This window comes from Tupaia chinensis, unplaced genomic scaffold (assembly GCF_000334495.1).
Source record: "Tupaia chinensis unplaced genomic scaffold, TupChi_1.0 Scaffold000174_1, whole genome shotgun sequence".
NCBI classification, from domain to species: domain Eukaryota; kingdom Metazoa; phylum Chordata; class Mammalia; order Scandentia; family Tupaiidae; genus Tupaia; species Tupaia belangeri.
The window spans coordinates 2145197-2160926 of NW_006159649.1; the positions used below are offsets into that span (position 1 = coordinate 2145197).

A 15730-nucleotide genomic window follows, 5' to 3' on the forward strand; every position below is an offset into this window, starting at 1 on the left:
TAAGTTTTGCTTAGTTAAAATTCTATTCAATTGGCTGGGTTATTTTTCTTTAAACCTGGTATAGAGAACATAAAACAATCTAAATTTACCAAGGTGATTTTTCATTACAATACTGAATATATGATTAGCAATTTTCTGTAGACTTAACTCCAATAGCATGTGAAAAATACATTCTCAGTTATATATTCTGTATCTTGACAGTGCTGAAAATGCTGAAAATTAGTAGTTATGTTGCATGTTTGTATAAAGCCTATGTTCTCTGCTATGATTTTGCTCACTGAGGTAAAATTGCTTAAAAAGAAAGTAACCTCTTCAATTGATATAATTTTAAAATAGAAATTTCATTACCTTTGTTCTTTACTAAGGTTAATGATTTTTATCTCTATATGAAATTGTTGTGTACACTGTGACTGATGTCGAACAGGTAAAATGTTATCTATCCAGTTTCGTGTCTTCAGAAAGGCATAAGATGGTTTTATTTATGAGTTGCAGATTGCCTTCATTCTGCACTTTAGCACCACCTGGTGGAAAAAATATCAGTTGTTTACTTTTTTTCTCCATAGTTTAAAAATACCATAGCTCTTTCACAATGTAAATCCAATTATGTCTCTTAATATAGTCCATAGTAAAATTTTAAATTTTAAAAATCATTGTAAATGAAATAAGGTAAAAATATCTGAGATGCTTCGTAAGTACTATTGTCAGTTTAAATGCCTGGATCTGTTTAAACTTCATGAATGTATATAAATTTCAATGATACTTTACATTCATATGCAAAAAGTGGTTTTTTTTCACATTTAATTACTTATCATTTGCATTTTTTCTTTATAAAGAATTAAGTGAAACCAGCATGTCTTCTGTAGCCTACTAGAAAATTGTGCTTAAATTAGATTATTTTCCCAAGCTGCAGGTAATCACTTTATAAACTATACTTTATGAAGAATTCTGAAACTATAAATTCTTACCATGTTAACAGTTTATGCAAAAGTAAAATTAAAACTAATATTTTAATCTATACTGCTACAAAATAAGCTATTTTAATGTTCATTTTCTCCCTTTAAGTAAAATTCAGTTATGGTTTTCTATGTGTTAGTTCTGTTTTTAATATTTCTTTGAACTTGAAAGAATTACTTAATTCGGTAAAATTATTAAAAACAGAACTAACACATAGAAAACCATAACTGAATTTTGATACTATTTTCAAACAAAAAGTCTATACAGAAAGAGAATTTTGAAAGTTTTAAACATCTTAATCTTTGTATAGTCCCACATTTCTATGAAATATAGTGAAAAATTAAATTCAACCAGAGTCTACTGTGTTTCTTTGGAATATGCTACTTACCTATTTTCTGATAAATTGGGGGGTCTATAAACTTGAGTGGTGTGGCATTCAAAGGTTTAGTAGAGAAATAAGAGATTTTAATATTTAAATAGGAAATATGTTCTGACCTCATATCTTTTGTATATTATTTAATATAAAGTGTAATAGATAATCTTCATTAAGACATGCATCTTGAACGGTAGTTTACTTTGTTACTTTAAGGAAACGCTAAATCCTTCTGTCTCTCTTTTCCTTCTATCTCAAGGCCTTGGACTGTACACTGTACATTCAACATATGGAGACACCATTATCATGCCTTGTCAACTCGATGTACCTCAGAATCTCATGTTTGGCAAATGGAAATATGTAAGTGTGATCTACATTGGACTTGGTTAATTACCTCTGGTTTTTAAAATAAAATTCTTTCTGTGAGTAAATATGAGTTTCAAACTACTATAATGGCAGGGTCAACTACGGGTTCAAATGTACAAAGGTAGAACTAATGTGTTGAATATGTCAAAAAGATTCCCATCTTATATTACAAATCCTATTTTAAAATAATGCTAATAAACATGTAATTCTTAGATGACTTTAATCTCAAAGATCTATTTGCTAGTGTTATAAGCAGAGAAAAAGCAGAGCTTCCAAGTATGATTAGTGGAAAATGAGACAGAACTTGGAGTAAGACTGCAGTTCTTCCAGTCTTGTAGTCTGTTTGGTGTGACTATTGCAAAGCAACTTGTTTGTAGTCTGTTTGGTGTGACTATTGCAAAGCAAACTATGAAGAGACTTCAAAAATGGCATGGAATATGGAATTAATGTATGAACTTATCTTGGTGCAAAAAAAAATTGTTGAAATCAATGCATAGTTGTCTTGCTAGAGAGCATGTGCACGCGCTAGAGAAGAGCAGATAGAGAGAGAGAGAAAGAGAGAGAGAGAGAGAGGAGAAGGCACCCTCCCATGGGGAGAAATTACACTGCAGTTCCTTCTCCACCTTTCTCTCCTTTTGGGATTCTGGACACATACACACACGCACGTGGCATGTTTCTCAAGCCTCCAGGTTCAGGGTGGACTTGATCCATGTAGTCTCCCATGAGGGAACAGCTTGACTTAACCCCTAGACCATGGAGTTGGAACACCTTTTTATACTTCTCATTTCCAGGAACTTTTTGAAGACTCCTCATGTATTCAGTAGTAGCATGAGCTCTTAGCTGTTCATTAGGGATTAGTCCTTGGTATTATAAGCCAATTCTGGAGTTTAGCTTTAAACTTACGTGGGTATCATAGGTCCTTAAGCAGATATTGCAGGTCCTTCTTACATTTAACATTGTTTATTTTAATCACTTTTTGCAAATGGAAAAATATCACTTTCTCAGGTATGAAGATACCTGGATCTCGATATGGAGGATAGTGGTCCTCGTGGGTGACTAGGTAATTGATTATATCTCTGGTGTACCAAAGTCAATGAAAGGTGTCTGGTCCAGTTTCCCAATGCTGGACCATGGCAGACTGTCACCTTGCAAGTTTCAAGGCCATGTATGTTTCCATGGACACAATAGCCCTTTCCTTATTAGCTCCTTGAAATGGTACAATGTATCTGCATAGAAAAAGGATTGAGTAGTAAAATTCTTTACAAAAATCTTTATTGCAACATTTCTCAGTTTTTCATATGTTAAAATGCATTATGAATTATCCAAGGACCATAATTTGACTTATTTCTTAGATTTATTTGACCACACAATTTTTCCCCCCCCAAATATCTCCAAGAACAAACATTCTGCAAGACACACTGTGGGAAATGTCTTAAGGTTGCACTCAAGGGGTGGTCTAACACAGTCCTTTAAAACGTGGGTTCCAGAGTCAGACCAACAGGTTCTGTCACATATTAGCAGTAAGATTCTGGGTAAATGAATTAGTCCCTATTCTCATCAATACAATGAGCTAATAGTGTCTTCCCCATAGCCTTGCTGTGAGAGTTGTATGAAATAATTCATATCAAGATATTTACCTATATTTGACATGTGGCAATTGCTTGAGAAAATAAGTTCTTAGGACTGCACTGCTGCCAAATCCTAACCACACTGTGCTTGTGAGTGGCATCTGAGAGGGAAGGAAGGAGACAGTGCAGCAAAACAGTTCACTGCACTCTCCTCCTGTTACCCAGTTCACTCTAAGTAACTTGGAACTATTTCTGTTTCCTGTAAATATGAACATTTGAAGTTAAGGCCTATGAGGACAATGTCTATTAGCACCCCAGAATTCAAAGGTCACGTAATTCAACTGTCAAGTCAAATTTGCTGCCAAAATACGTGAATCAGATGATGAAAAATTTCTCCAGTCATAGAAAATTGTCAGTATAAGCCAGGAAGTAATTTTCACCTAAACTGAATTGGCATAGTAATACCGGAAACCAGACAATAATGGAAATTCTCAAATTGCTTTATCGCTTATTGGAAAAAGCTTCAGCATAAACATATGAGATACGTGTGAGGTACGGTGTGATCTAAAGTCAGTCTTGATTGGCAGAGATAATGTACGTACTCCAACTTAGTGGAACCACCTGAAAAACAAGTAGGAGACTTGTAAGAAAATGAAAAGAAGCAAACAGAGCAGGGATGGACCAATTTCTCCCTGATCACATTGTAAACTCCCTGTGAATGGAAGTCCATGGCTCTGCATTCTTTCCTCCCATCCTCACTCTTCCCAACTCTTCTCCAGCATCTGCCATGCCTGGTACAGAAGAGGTATTGAGCAGCTCCCAAGAGTAGTCCAGTGGAATCATGGAGCCAGGCTGCTGAGACTTACCAGCTGGGACTTTGGGAAATTCTTTACTTAATGCTGCTTCCATTGTCTGATCTATAAATTAGGCTAATATTGTAATTCAAATTTATGGGGTTGTTATGAGTATCAGATCAATTGATGACTTCATAGGAAGTGCAAAGAAAGCACTTGCTATACAGGAAACTGCTAAAAAATTAGTAATTATTATTTATTATGTGAGAAAAGTAATGCAAAAACTAAACGTTACTAGTCTATCTTATTTCCCATAATGGAGAAATAATTTAAGGGAAGAATTTCCATTGTAAACCTGTGTAAAATTAAAATATTTAAAAAGAATATTATTTGATATCTTTGGACTGATATGCAATGTATTCATGATGGGGAAATTCATTTAGTATGCTATAATAATAAATGGTGATGAAATGTAAAAGTATAATAAAATATTATTTGTTTATTCAGTTATTTGAGCAATTAAAACTTAGAGACTTCAAGATTAACTTATTAATCAATATTAATATTGGTTTGTTGGAAAAGTCACGATGTATTTTTCTATGCAAAAAATGCATTGTGACATTTCCAACCACCCAGTAATTTTAAAAATTTAATCTCCCATCAAAGCTTTAAATTTGCTATGCACTTTAACATTTTTAGTCACATTTTATTTTTTATTTTATGTCACATTTTAATTTCATCTCAAAGACCTTGTCAGTAAAGTTAAAAAAGAGATCAGGCCCTGTTTTAGATCAAATTGCTTATTAGGTAAGTGAATTTTTGTGGGACCAGAGTGGGAGGAGATGTATGTCTCAGTGCCCTTGGCATAATTGTGTATGCCAGGTTTTATCTTATTTTGATAATAAGTTTTATATAAAAGCCTTTTCAGTTAAACTTTATGACTCAAGTAACAAAACTGAGCATTTTAGTATTTAATCTAATTCTATTGCCTAATGGGACATGATTGTTCTATTATAAGGGTAAATATTTTTCCTTCTTGAAGACTGATTGAACTATGCTCTGTGTAAAGGTCAACTATATTAATTTTGGCTGACAGATATGGACATTTAAAGTATGTAGATGAAAATAAAGAATATGCCAAAGATAATTGCCTAGAATACGTAAACCAGCTCAAGTATATACTTGCCATGATAATTATCTGAATATCACTTTATACAATTGTATGTTTGTTTGTTTGTACCTATTTTTAAAATTATGTATTAGGCATAAGCTCTTGTCAAATTAAGACAGTCACTAATTCTGTCCTCCAGATGCAAGAAAAACTCAGATTCCTGAAGTCCTATCCTTTCATTTTTGCACGTTTCAATCAGTACCTGTTAAAGAACTTACAGATTCTTTCCTTATAAAGAGTAATTTTCTTTAACCAAAGATTTATATAAGGTTTATACTTGGAATTGTTCTTAGCTGACAAGAAAATAAATATAAATATTGGGACCAGCAGTTAGTGTAATTGGCTATGTCGCTGGACTCCCATGTAGTCAACCGTGGTTCAAGTCCTGGACCCAGCGGCTTAAACTCACGCCGGCGCTTGTGTGTGCATGCTCAAGATCCTGGAGAGGAGAAGGGGGACAAGAGATTGCGGCGTGGCCATCACCCCGGGGGGGGTGATTTCTCACTTTCTGTCTCTGTGTCTCTCTCTGTCTTTCTGGAAAGCGCTATAGCAAAAACATCTCCCCAAAAAAAGAAAGAAGAAAAAAAAAAAAAAAAAGAAAAGAAATATAAATATTAGTGGGAAAATATGGCCAAGGAATTTTTGATTTTCTGGATGTTATCCTGAAACATTTAAATATGCTTAGTTTTTAAATGTGTTATTTTAATTTTTAGGAAAAGCCCGATGGTTCCCCAGTATTTATTGCCTTCAGGTCCTCTACAAAGAAAAGTGTTCAGTACGACGATGTACCAGAGTACAAAGACAGATTGAGCCTCTCGGAAAACTACACTTTGTCTATCAGTAATGCAAGGATCAGTGATGAAAAGAGATTTGTGTGCATGCTGGTGACTGAGGACAACGTGTTCGAAAAACCTACAGTAGTCAAGGTGTTCAGTAAGTGAAATGCAATTTAACTGTTAAGTGGGATTGATGGCTGGTACTAGAGCATGTTTATTAGGAAGTCTGCACTCTTGGTGTTCCTACAGCAGGCCTCGCGACAAGATTCCCGGAGATCTTTATTCTGCGTGTGCATGCTGTCAGTAAGGAAAATAAAAACTCTGAAATTCAAAAAGGGGGTTTATAATGAGTAACCAAAATAATATTTTCTTGTTTTGTGATGTAAATTTCCCTGAGATAGGATGTACTGTTAGTGATAACTGGTATGAGATCTTTAAGTTTCACTGCCATGTGCAAACAGTTGTTCAGTGATTACATATGTGTGTGTGTATTTATATAAATATATATATTATATATATATAAAATATATGTAAATATTGGATTGTTAGGTAAGTCATAACGTATTTGTCCAAGTTTTTCTAAGCTCAAGTGTGTCATGACTTTTTCAATGACCCAATATTTTATACACATACACACACACACACACACACACACACACACACACAAATACATGATACATATATAAAATACATGTACTAGGCTGAGCCATATGAAATTGTCATTTTAATATGTAAAAACAAAAACTATTAGTAATTCAAACTATCTTATGACTTACAGATCCAACACGTGTGTGTGTGTGTGTGTGTGTGTGTGTGTGTGTATTATGACAGTTAATGCTTACTGATTTAGACTTCAAAGTGTTCACTTGGTTAGAAAATTGCCCTAAAATAAAAAAGTTCATCACATCCTGAATGTGTATGTGGGATACACCAAGGAGAGATAGTAGAATTGGGAGAAAATTGAAGAACCTTGGAATAATTACTATAGCCACTATAGCAAAGTTACTCTGCCTAATGATAATATGTAGTTAATGCCACAATGCAAATAGCTATGCAAATCATTTAAATTATAATTAATGTATTTCATCTTTTAAAATTCAAATTAAAAAGTTCTATCTCAGTTATATCATAATATTTTAGAAATTACAGGAGGAAAGATAGATCTTAAAAGTTTCAGATGGTAGTCTTTTTTATTAGGAAAGGCCTTACTTCACAACATTTTTCCCTTTCTGCTGTCTGATCACTTGACAGCACCTAGAAATTATTAAAATAAATAAGAAAGAAACTCAGAGGGCGTTTTTCAACTAAAGCAAGCAACCATGGATTTTTCCTGTTTCTCTTATAATAGCCTATGCAAGTAAGTAGGTCTGTCCCTTAAGTATTTATTTGGACTTCAAAGCTCCTGTGGGTTTATGATATAGATTCAAAGAGTGCTTATACTATCAAAGGAAACTTTTGTTCTCCTGAGGAACTCTGTAAAATCATATTACATGTTTCAGTTGATTACTTTACAGCTTAGAAAGCACTTTCCAGAAACTATTCACACTCCTCAATCACTTTATGAATCAAAACAAGTGCCAGGTGCTTGCCAGTCATGCCCACATTCACAGAACATTCCAAATACTCTGCCTCCTGTATTTGCCAATAGCTTCTGTATTTTTCCTTTTTTTTCTTTTATTTCATTTTAATGTTATTAAGAAGTTGGCTAGTGTATAGGTCAAGACACTTTCTGCAAAGAAAGCAACCAAAAATTGTTTGATTATAGGCTATGATGTCATGAATATAACAAGAATTTACCCAGCAGGTACAAAGATTGCAGCACTTTAACTATTATCTGTATTAATTTATTATTGTCAAGTTTCTTTTTAATTTTGTTAAAATTATTGAATATCAAGATAGCATACAAAGGGAAGCTGAAAAAAATCTAGTTTATTCCATTTAGAAGAATCATTTTAGAACTTTAAAAAAAATTTTTTTTAGAGATTTTTGTTATAGGGTGCATGCGCCTGCCAGAAAGACAGAGACAACGAGAAATCACCCACACACACACACCCAGGGGAGATGGCCGTGCTGCAATCCATTCTCCTCCATTCTTCTCTCAAGATCTTGGGCATGCAAGCACACGCGCCTGGCGTGAGTTTAAGCCACCAGGTCCGGGACTCGAACCACGGTCAACTACATGGGAGTCCAGTGATACAGCCATTATGCCAACTGCTGGTCCCTTTAAAAATATTTTTTAAATGCTAAAAGAAATTTATTTTGAAAAATCGATGGGCCTAACTTGAAACACAATTCTAAGCTATTTTAGGATACAAGGATTTCCATGATTGTGAAAACAAACTCCCACCCCACATACAGCTAGGACCTTGTTCCCCCTTCTTTTTCCCATGTTGTTGAAAACAAAGTGATTCTCCGAACCGGAACTTGCATTCCAGGCTGTAGGCTAGGGAGAATTTACATAGACAAGTTACTCGCTCTTAAAAATGATTTTTTATACTAGAAATCATGGGCCCTCAAAATCCAATAAATTGAACCACGTGGCTCATGATAAAGGCAGAGTTTACAAACGCGCATAGGAGCTTTGCTTCTTTAAAAAAATAATGAACTAGTTTGGTGTCATTTCTTGTGAAGCAAACAGTAGTCATGACAGGGAAACCCATTCTGTGCGTGTATATTGTAGTCCCTTAGGAGTCACCAGGCTCATCACGCAGTCGTCTGCTTCCCTCTGTGCAACCACCTAGCGACGTGCACCATGCATCGTGGCGTCCAGTGTGGTTAATGGGAGCCAGTCCCAGTTCAGCTGCTGCAGACTGCCATTCTCAGGGGCAAAGTCAAATTGTTCTTACTCAGACTAGAGGCTGTGAGTGATGACTTTGTTACCTCCAGGGTAGGTTTGTTTGTTTAGTTTTAAACTGTATCTCCGATGAAAAAAGTTAAGCCCTTCAAGCAACCCAGATCCAAATAAGTGAAATGCTTCGTCACCACTAATCCACATTTTACATTTTGGATTTGAATGGCATAAAAATAAAACGGTGTTTGTGTTTAGTATATTCAGTATTTAGACTACTCAAAAGCAAGAGTAAACCTACATTTCCTCAAGACACATTCCAGTGATGCAACAAAGGCTTAGAGGTTAAATGGTCACCCAGAATCAAATGGCTTCCAGTGGTGGAATGGAAATTTCCCTGAGCTGGGACCGGGACACCCTGCTTCGTCAGATCTGTTGCTAATTTCTGACTTAATCTAATCGCTTCACCAGTCTAGGGCTAAGATTCCTCCCCATCAGTGAAATGAATGTTCTGGATTAAATGAGAGTTTTTCCCAGGCATTACTTAAATCCTTTCAGAAACTGCTAATAAGAGGGTTGAGGAGATGCTTTTAGTTGATGAGATAGATTTCTTTCTATTCAATATTTAAAGTTTTTTATGATAATTTATTTGTTCATAAAGAAAGTGTGTGGGGGAGAGAGGCTACAGCTCTAAAAAGCATTAAAAACCACAATTTATGCTAATCTGCTAGCCTTTAGATTACTCTGGCAGTGTTTCATCCCATCACGAGGAAGACCGTTCCCATGACAGAGGGTATGGTGTGCGTATAAACCAGTTCTTCCTGTGGCGATGGGCAGTGCTTATGGCTTCTCACAGAAGGATTTCAGAGCTCTTATTTGGATATCTTCCATCAGGATACCGCTCTCAAAGCTTTACCAGAATTGAGCATCCTTCCTCATGAAACTTATTCAACCTAAAAGTAAATTTTAGAGGGTGTTAGTGGGGGAAAACTGAAAATGACCTGTTTAACAAGTGAGAGCTACACTGCATTTTATTTTGATTCTTTAAATATAAGATGTAGTTCCCCATCTGATGAAAATATGCGGTGATTTTCCATCAATGCTCTGTGGACACATTCGTTTACTTGAAGTACCTCGTGATTTATGAGAGGCAATTGCTAACGACAAAGCACTGAGAGAAGCACTTTGGAGTCAGTACAACCAGTACATCTGCCCTATCAGGCTGAGCTCTGCTAGGCGTGGTTTTGATGGTAATTCTAACACACCGTTGGTGATATAGAGACGTTTGCACTAATCACTGTCTCATCACCTGGCTGCGAGATGGCCAGATGCCAAAATATACATCAATACATTTTAGTACGCTGCTGATTTCTAGTTTCCCTAAAGCTGATGTTTGTAACATTCTCTAATAACAGCTTAAGTGTTACAGTGAAATAAGAGGTCTATTTTGGCTGCTTCCCTTCTGGCAGATCCCCACTCTCCACCACAGCTTTCTTCTTTACCAACATACATCTGTGTAACCACTCCAGCTGATAGAAAACAGAAAATTAGAACAGTGAGCATGCTATTTATGAAATGTTTCAAGTGCCACTAAGTATTATATGTAGCTTAGCTTTAGCTTTTTTTTTTTTTTTTTTTTGAGATTTTTGCCTTAGGGCACATGTGGTCGTCCAAAAGAGAGAGAGAGACTGAGACAGTGAGAGGGAAAGTGAGAAGTCACCCCCCAGAAGGGACGGTCATGCTGCAATCCCTTCTACTCCATTCTGCTCCTGGGATCTTGGTTATGCACACACATGCACCCAGTTTGATTTTCAAGCCACCAAATCCGGGACTCTGATGGCGGTTAGCTATGTGTGAGTCTAGCAACATAACTGTTAGACCATCTACTGCCCCTGTAGCTCAGCTTTTAATTATACATGGTAAGATCTCCGTGAAAACCCTACATTCTATTTAGTTAAGAACGAAATTATTTGAGTTTTAGCATTATATATTTTTGTAAATATTGTCATATACTACATGCTGCTAGGGTATCAGCTGCTTCCTGTCCCAGTTCACAGACATGTGGTAAAATAATATCAGATTTAAACGTTATATTTTAAGATTTTTAAAAAAATCTCCCTATTCTATAATTTTAAATTACTGCAGCATGGCCTTGTGATAATATAGTGTGTAGTTACTTCTATTAAGATAGCCAGGACAGCAAGAAGGAAAAAAATGAACTAAGTCATGGTTTTACCTTTTGATAAATGTTTTCAGTTGAGTTCTTTTAGACAAACTTACTCATGAATGTTCAGAAGCAAAATTTGCCTTAAGTTAGTATCCTTGAATAAACTACTTTATTAACACAAATACATTTGTGGCACTGCTTTTTTCCCCCCTCAATTCCGTACTTTGTTATGAATCTTTGAATCATATTAAGGCATAATTCATATAAAATTTTTAAAAACCACTTTAGAATCAATATGCAATTTTGCTAAAATAGTACATGTCCTCTTTTATAGTCTTCCAACTAATACCCATCGATTGTTATAACCTAAAATAAGAGAAAATTACATAAAAATATGTAGTTAATATGAGGGTTTGAAACAAAAGTTTAAGGAGAAAATAACTCAAGGAAATCCAATAAGTATTACCATTACTTTCAATATTCACTGTGACTTGCTCCTCCAAGTAGAAAATTAATTATAATGTAAAAGGACTAAACTTTAAGCATCCTTTCATCAAGATTTCTTTAGTTAGAGGGGACCAGCAGTTAGCATAATGACTATGTCGCTGGATTCCCACATAGTCGACCGTGGTTCGAGTCCCAGACCCGGTGGCTTAAACTCACGCCGGGCACGTGTGTGTGCGTGCCCAAGATCCCAAGAGGAGAATGGAGGAGAAAGGATTACGGCGTGACCATCCCCCATGGGGGGTGATTTCTCGCTTTCTGTCTCTCTGTCTCTCTCTGTCTATCTGGCAAGCGCACATGCCCTGTAGCAAAAACCTCTCCAAAAAAAAAAGATAAGAATTTTAGGAAGTGTTTATGGAAATCAAGCAAACATGATCTTGTGTAAAAGACCAATGATTATAACCAACCAAGTATTTATGATTATGTATACATTGATAAAATACCACAGGGTTGGGACCAGCATTTAGCATAATGGCTATGTCGCTGAACCCCCATGTAGTCGACCGCGATTTGAGTCCTAGACCTAGTGGCTTAAATTCACACGGAGTGCGTGTGCGTGCATGCCTAAGATCCTGGGAGGAGAATGGAGGAGAAGGGATTGTGGCATGGCCCTCCCCCCTGGGGGGTGATTTCTTGCTTTCTGTCTCTCTGTGTCTTTCTGTCGAGCCCACATGCCCTTAGCAAAAAGCTAAAAAAAAAAAACAAAACAGGGTTTACAAAGCAAAGCAGAGGTATACATTCTATAAAAAAGGAAGTGATTATGTGCCCAGATATTTCACTTTGGTGAACTGGAAAATAGTGAAACTTGGTGAAACTACTTGACAGTTCTTTGTATTTAGAGTAAAAATTTATGGGGGGATTTTCAAATTTCTCCATATACACCCAGCATACTAGTACTGAAGGAGAAACTGAAAACCATATGTTCTCTTTTTCTTGTTACACTTGGCTCCTCATGGACCACATACAATAATTTAATATTTTACATCTCTTGAGCTCTTAGAGAAGGGTAGCATTAAATACTTGGTTTTAATTCCCAGAGAGCTCTTTCGTTCTTATTAAAGTCCTAAGCATTCTCTTTCTGGTTAAACATTTTGAGTGCATTCTCCTCCCAAATATATTAAATATTTACCTTTTCAAAATGTGGATTCAAAACTCAAAGTTTTAATCAAGGACATTAACATTCCATTAAAATAGCGATGGTATCAAGGTTGACTAATATGTGGAAGCTCTTAACTGGTATATTATGTGCTTCGCAGAAACTATTGTCTATTCTGAGGGGTTTTCCTGGGGGGGTCAGCTTTTGGTAATTTTTTGGACACCTTCCCGACCATCAAGCTGTTGCTTCTTATTTGTTAATGTTGTTAATGTTTAGTGTCTCTGTTGTGCTGTCATTTTTTGTTTTGTTTCCGATTGATGTATATGGACAACTGGAAAACCATTACTGTGAAAATTGCATTAGTGGAACTGTATTTCTAGAATTAATAGTAAATAAGACCTTCATAATTAAAGTGCATGAATTCAACACATAGATAAATACATTACTGCTATCCATGACCCTAATTTCTAATATAAACTGTATCTGCAAAGAATAAATTAACTCTAAATATATGTTATCTTTAATTTTGCCAGAAGGACTATGTGCTTGCCTGAGAGAGTCAGGGAGAGAAAGAGTGGGAAAGTACCCTCTGTCCCCATGGGGAATGGTCACATTGCTATCACTTCTCTATGTCTCCCTCCTTCTGGGACTCCAGCATGCACACACATGTACCCAGCATGTTTCTCAAACTGCCTAATCTGGAATTTGAGCTGCAATATCAGCCATGTGGAATCTAGGCACCTCAACACCATGTTACAGACTGACCCCTCACTGCAAATATTAAGAAGGGTACTTTTTTTCATTCTGTCTGGTGATATCCATTTTACTATTTCTGAATAGAATTCAGAAATAGAGATGTTTTATCAATAACTCCAAGTTTTAATCAGCAACATTACCATTCCTTTTTTCCTATAATGGTCTGGGTACGTAACATGTCTGATAACTGAATTTCAAATTGAGTAGTAATTATACAAAAGTCAGTTTAGTTTAGTTTGGTAATCAAAATGAAAAGTATTGGAGATAGTAAACAATAAGACTATGAAAGAAAAATAGCAGGTGGTTTTAATTTGTTTACATGAGAATAGAATGAAATTGTTCCTCCATGAGACTTGTGAAAATCAATGACAAGAAGAGAGGATACATATTCTGTTAACTAACTGTTAGAGCTACTTCAAAAATACAAAATTTGTAAATGACAGAATGCTAGAAACTAAGGAAAAAATAACAAAAGTAGCTTTAAAAGTGTCACCCTAATTTTTAATCAATTACTCTCGGAAGCTATGTTAGAAAATTTATGTTTATAGAAGCCAGAGATGATAGCACATCTTTAATGCAATGCTCTGTGATGCTGGACCACATAGTTAGGTGTCTGTTCCTTGTCCAGAGACCTTCCTGTCCCTGCTGTGGGCATACCCATGCCGATGAGCCATACTAACTGAGTCTGGAGGGTGAGTCATGGCATGGAGACTGTTGGGGGTGCTTATCTCTTCCTCTCTGAAGAAATAAATAAACTTAAAAAAAAAACACTGATGTTATAGAACTTCCTATATTTCAAATGCTTCTGTTCATTACCTCAGCTTCCAAATTTTTGTTTCTCCACATTTATTGATTCTACAATGTGAAAACTTAAAAGATACAAGTTGTGATATTTTGAAATTTGGAATTCTGTATCCCTTCCCATTTCCCATGATTTAAGAACATTTTTTTTTCTTTTCTTAAAAAGAATTATTTATTTGATTTTAATCTCATTATTATTATTTAATGTGACCAGAGAGAAAGGGGAAAAAAAAAAAGGGAAAGTGAGAAAGCGAGCCACCAGATCCGGATCTCGAACCATGGTCAGCCATGTGGGAGTCCAACACTTTAACCACAACACCATCTGCTAGCCCCTAGAACATTTTTTTTTCTTAAATTTTATTTTGTCCAAGAATTCCCTGAGTCTTCTTAAAAATGGACATATTTGGAGTTTACTCCAGAGATTCTGAATCAATAGAGCAGGTAGGTCTCAAAAATCTGCATTTCTAAAAGGTACACTCATATATGAAAACTAAAAACTTGACGTTTTTTTCTTTTTTTTGGAGGGGTTTTTGCTATAGGGCGCATGCACTCACCAGACAGAGAGAGACAGAGAGACAGAAAGTGAGAACTCACCCCCCAGGGGGAATGGCCACGCCACAATCTCTTCTCCTCCATTCTCCTCTCGGGATCTTGGGCATGCACGCACATGCACCCGGCGTGAGTTTAAGACACTGAGTCCGGGACTCTAACCATGATTGACTACGTGGGAGTCCAGCAACATAGCCATTACGCTAACTGCTGGTCCCAAATTTGACTTCTTATAAAGGGAGTGTAGAACAGTGGTTTCTGGGGGCCTGGAAGGATAAAGGAAAGAGGGGATGGAGATGTGTTGGTTAGTGGATACAAAATTATAATCAAATAGAAAAAGTTTTAGTGTTCTATAGCACAATAGGGTAACTAGAATTAACACTAATTCATAGTCAAAAGACAGGATTTTGAATGTTTCCAACACAAAATAATAATAAATGTTCTAAGTCAGGGTTCCCCAACCCTCCTGGACTGTGTGCAGTAGCAGGTCGATGACAGGCCAGGGAGTGAGGCTTTGTCTGTGTTTGAGGCCACTCCCCATAGCTGGCATTGCCATCTGGGCTCTGCCTCCTGTCGGATTGGTGGTAGCATTGGAGCGCATAAACCCTACAAGCTGTGTGGTAGTTTTGTTGCAATGTTGTAGTGGTAGAAATGGGATGTACAGTGTAATGTGCTTTGGTCATCCCTGGACCAACACCGCACATCTTTCCACCCCGTCCATGGAGGAATTGCCTTCCACAAGGCTGGTCTGTGGTGCCAGGAAGGTGAAAAGGTTGGGGACCCCTGTTTTAAGTGATGAGTATGTTAATTACTTTGATTTGATCATTACACACTGTATTCATGTACCAAAAAACCACTCCATAGCCTGTAAATATGTACAATTAATGTATCAATGAAATATACGTTTCTCTGTGATCCTGACTCATGTGAATTAACTGAATTAGTGTCTTCACTTAATAGGTGGAAGTAATTGGTGCATAGAAACTGCCCATGGTAGTCATTTAGAAAAAACACGAGGTCTGTAAAGTCATGACATATTTTTCTGTGCAAAAATGCATCATGACTTT

At 36.2% G+C, this 15730-nt stretch overlaps 1 protein-coding gene across 3 annotated transcripts in view; it reads left to right on the forward strand.

Moving 5' to 3' along the window:
• Positions 1–15730, forward strand: part of ALCAM (activated leukocyte cell adhesion molecule) — a 230507-nt gene that overhangs the window by 166633 nt on the left and 48144 nt on the right. For all 3 annotated transcript variants that reach the window (XM_006146261.3, XM_006146262.3, XM_014586940.2), the window contains exons 2-3: positions 1587–1687; positions 5940–6159. In XM_006146261.3, the coding sequence (XP_006146323.1) occupies positions 1587–1687; positions 5940–6159 (321 nt within the window). The remainder of the gene's footprint in view (positions 1–1586; positions 1688–5939; positions 6160–15730) is intronic.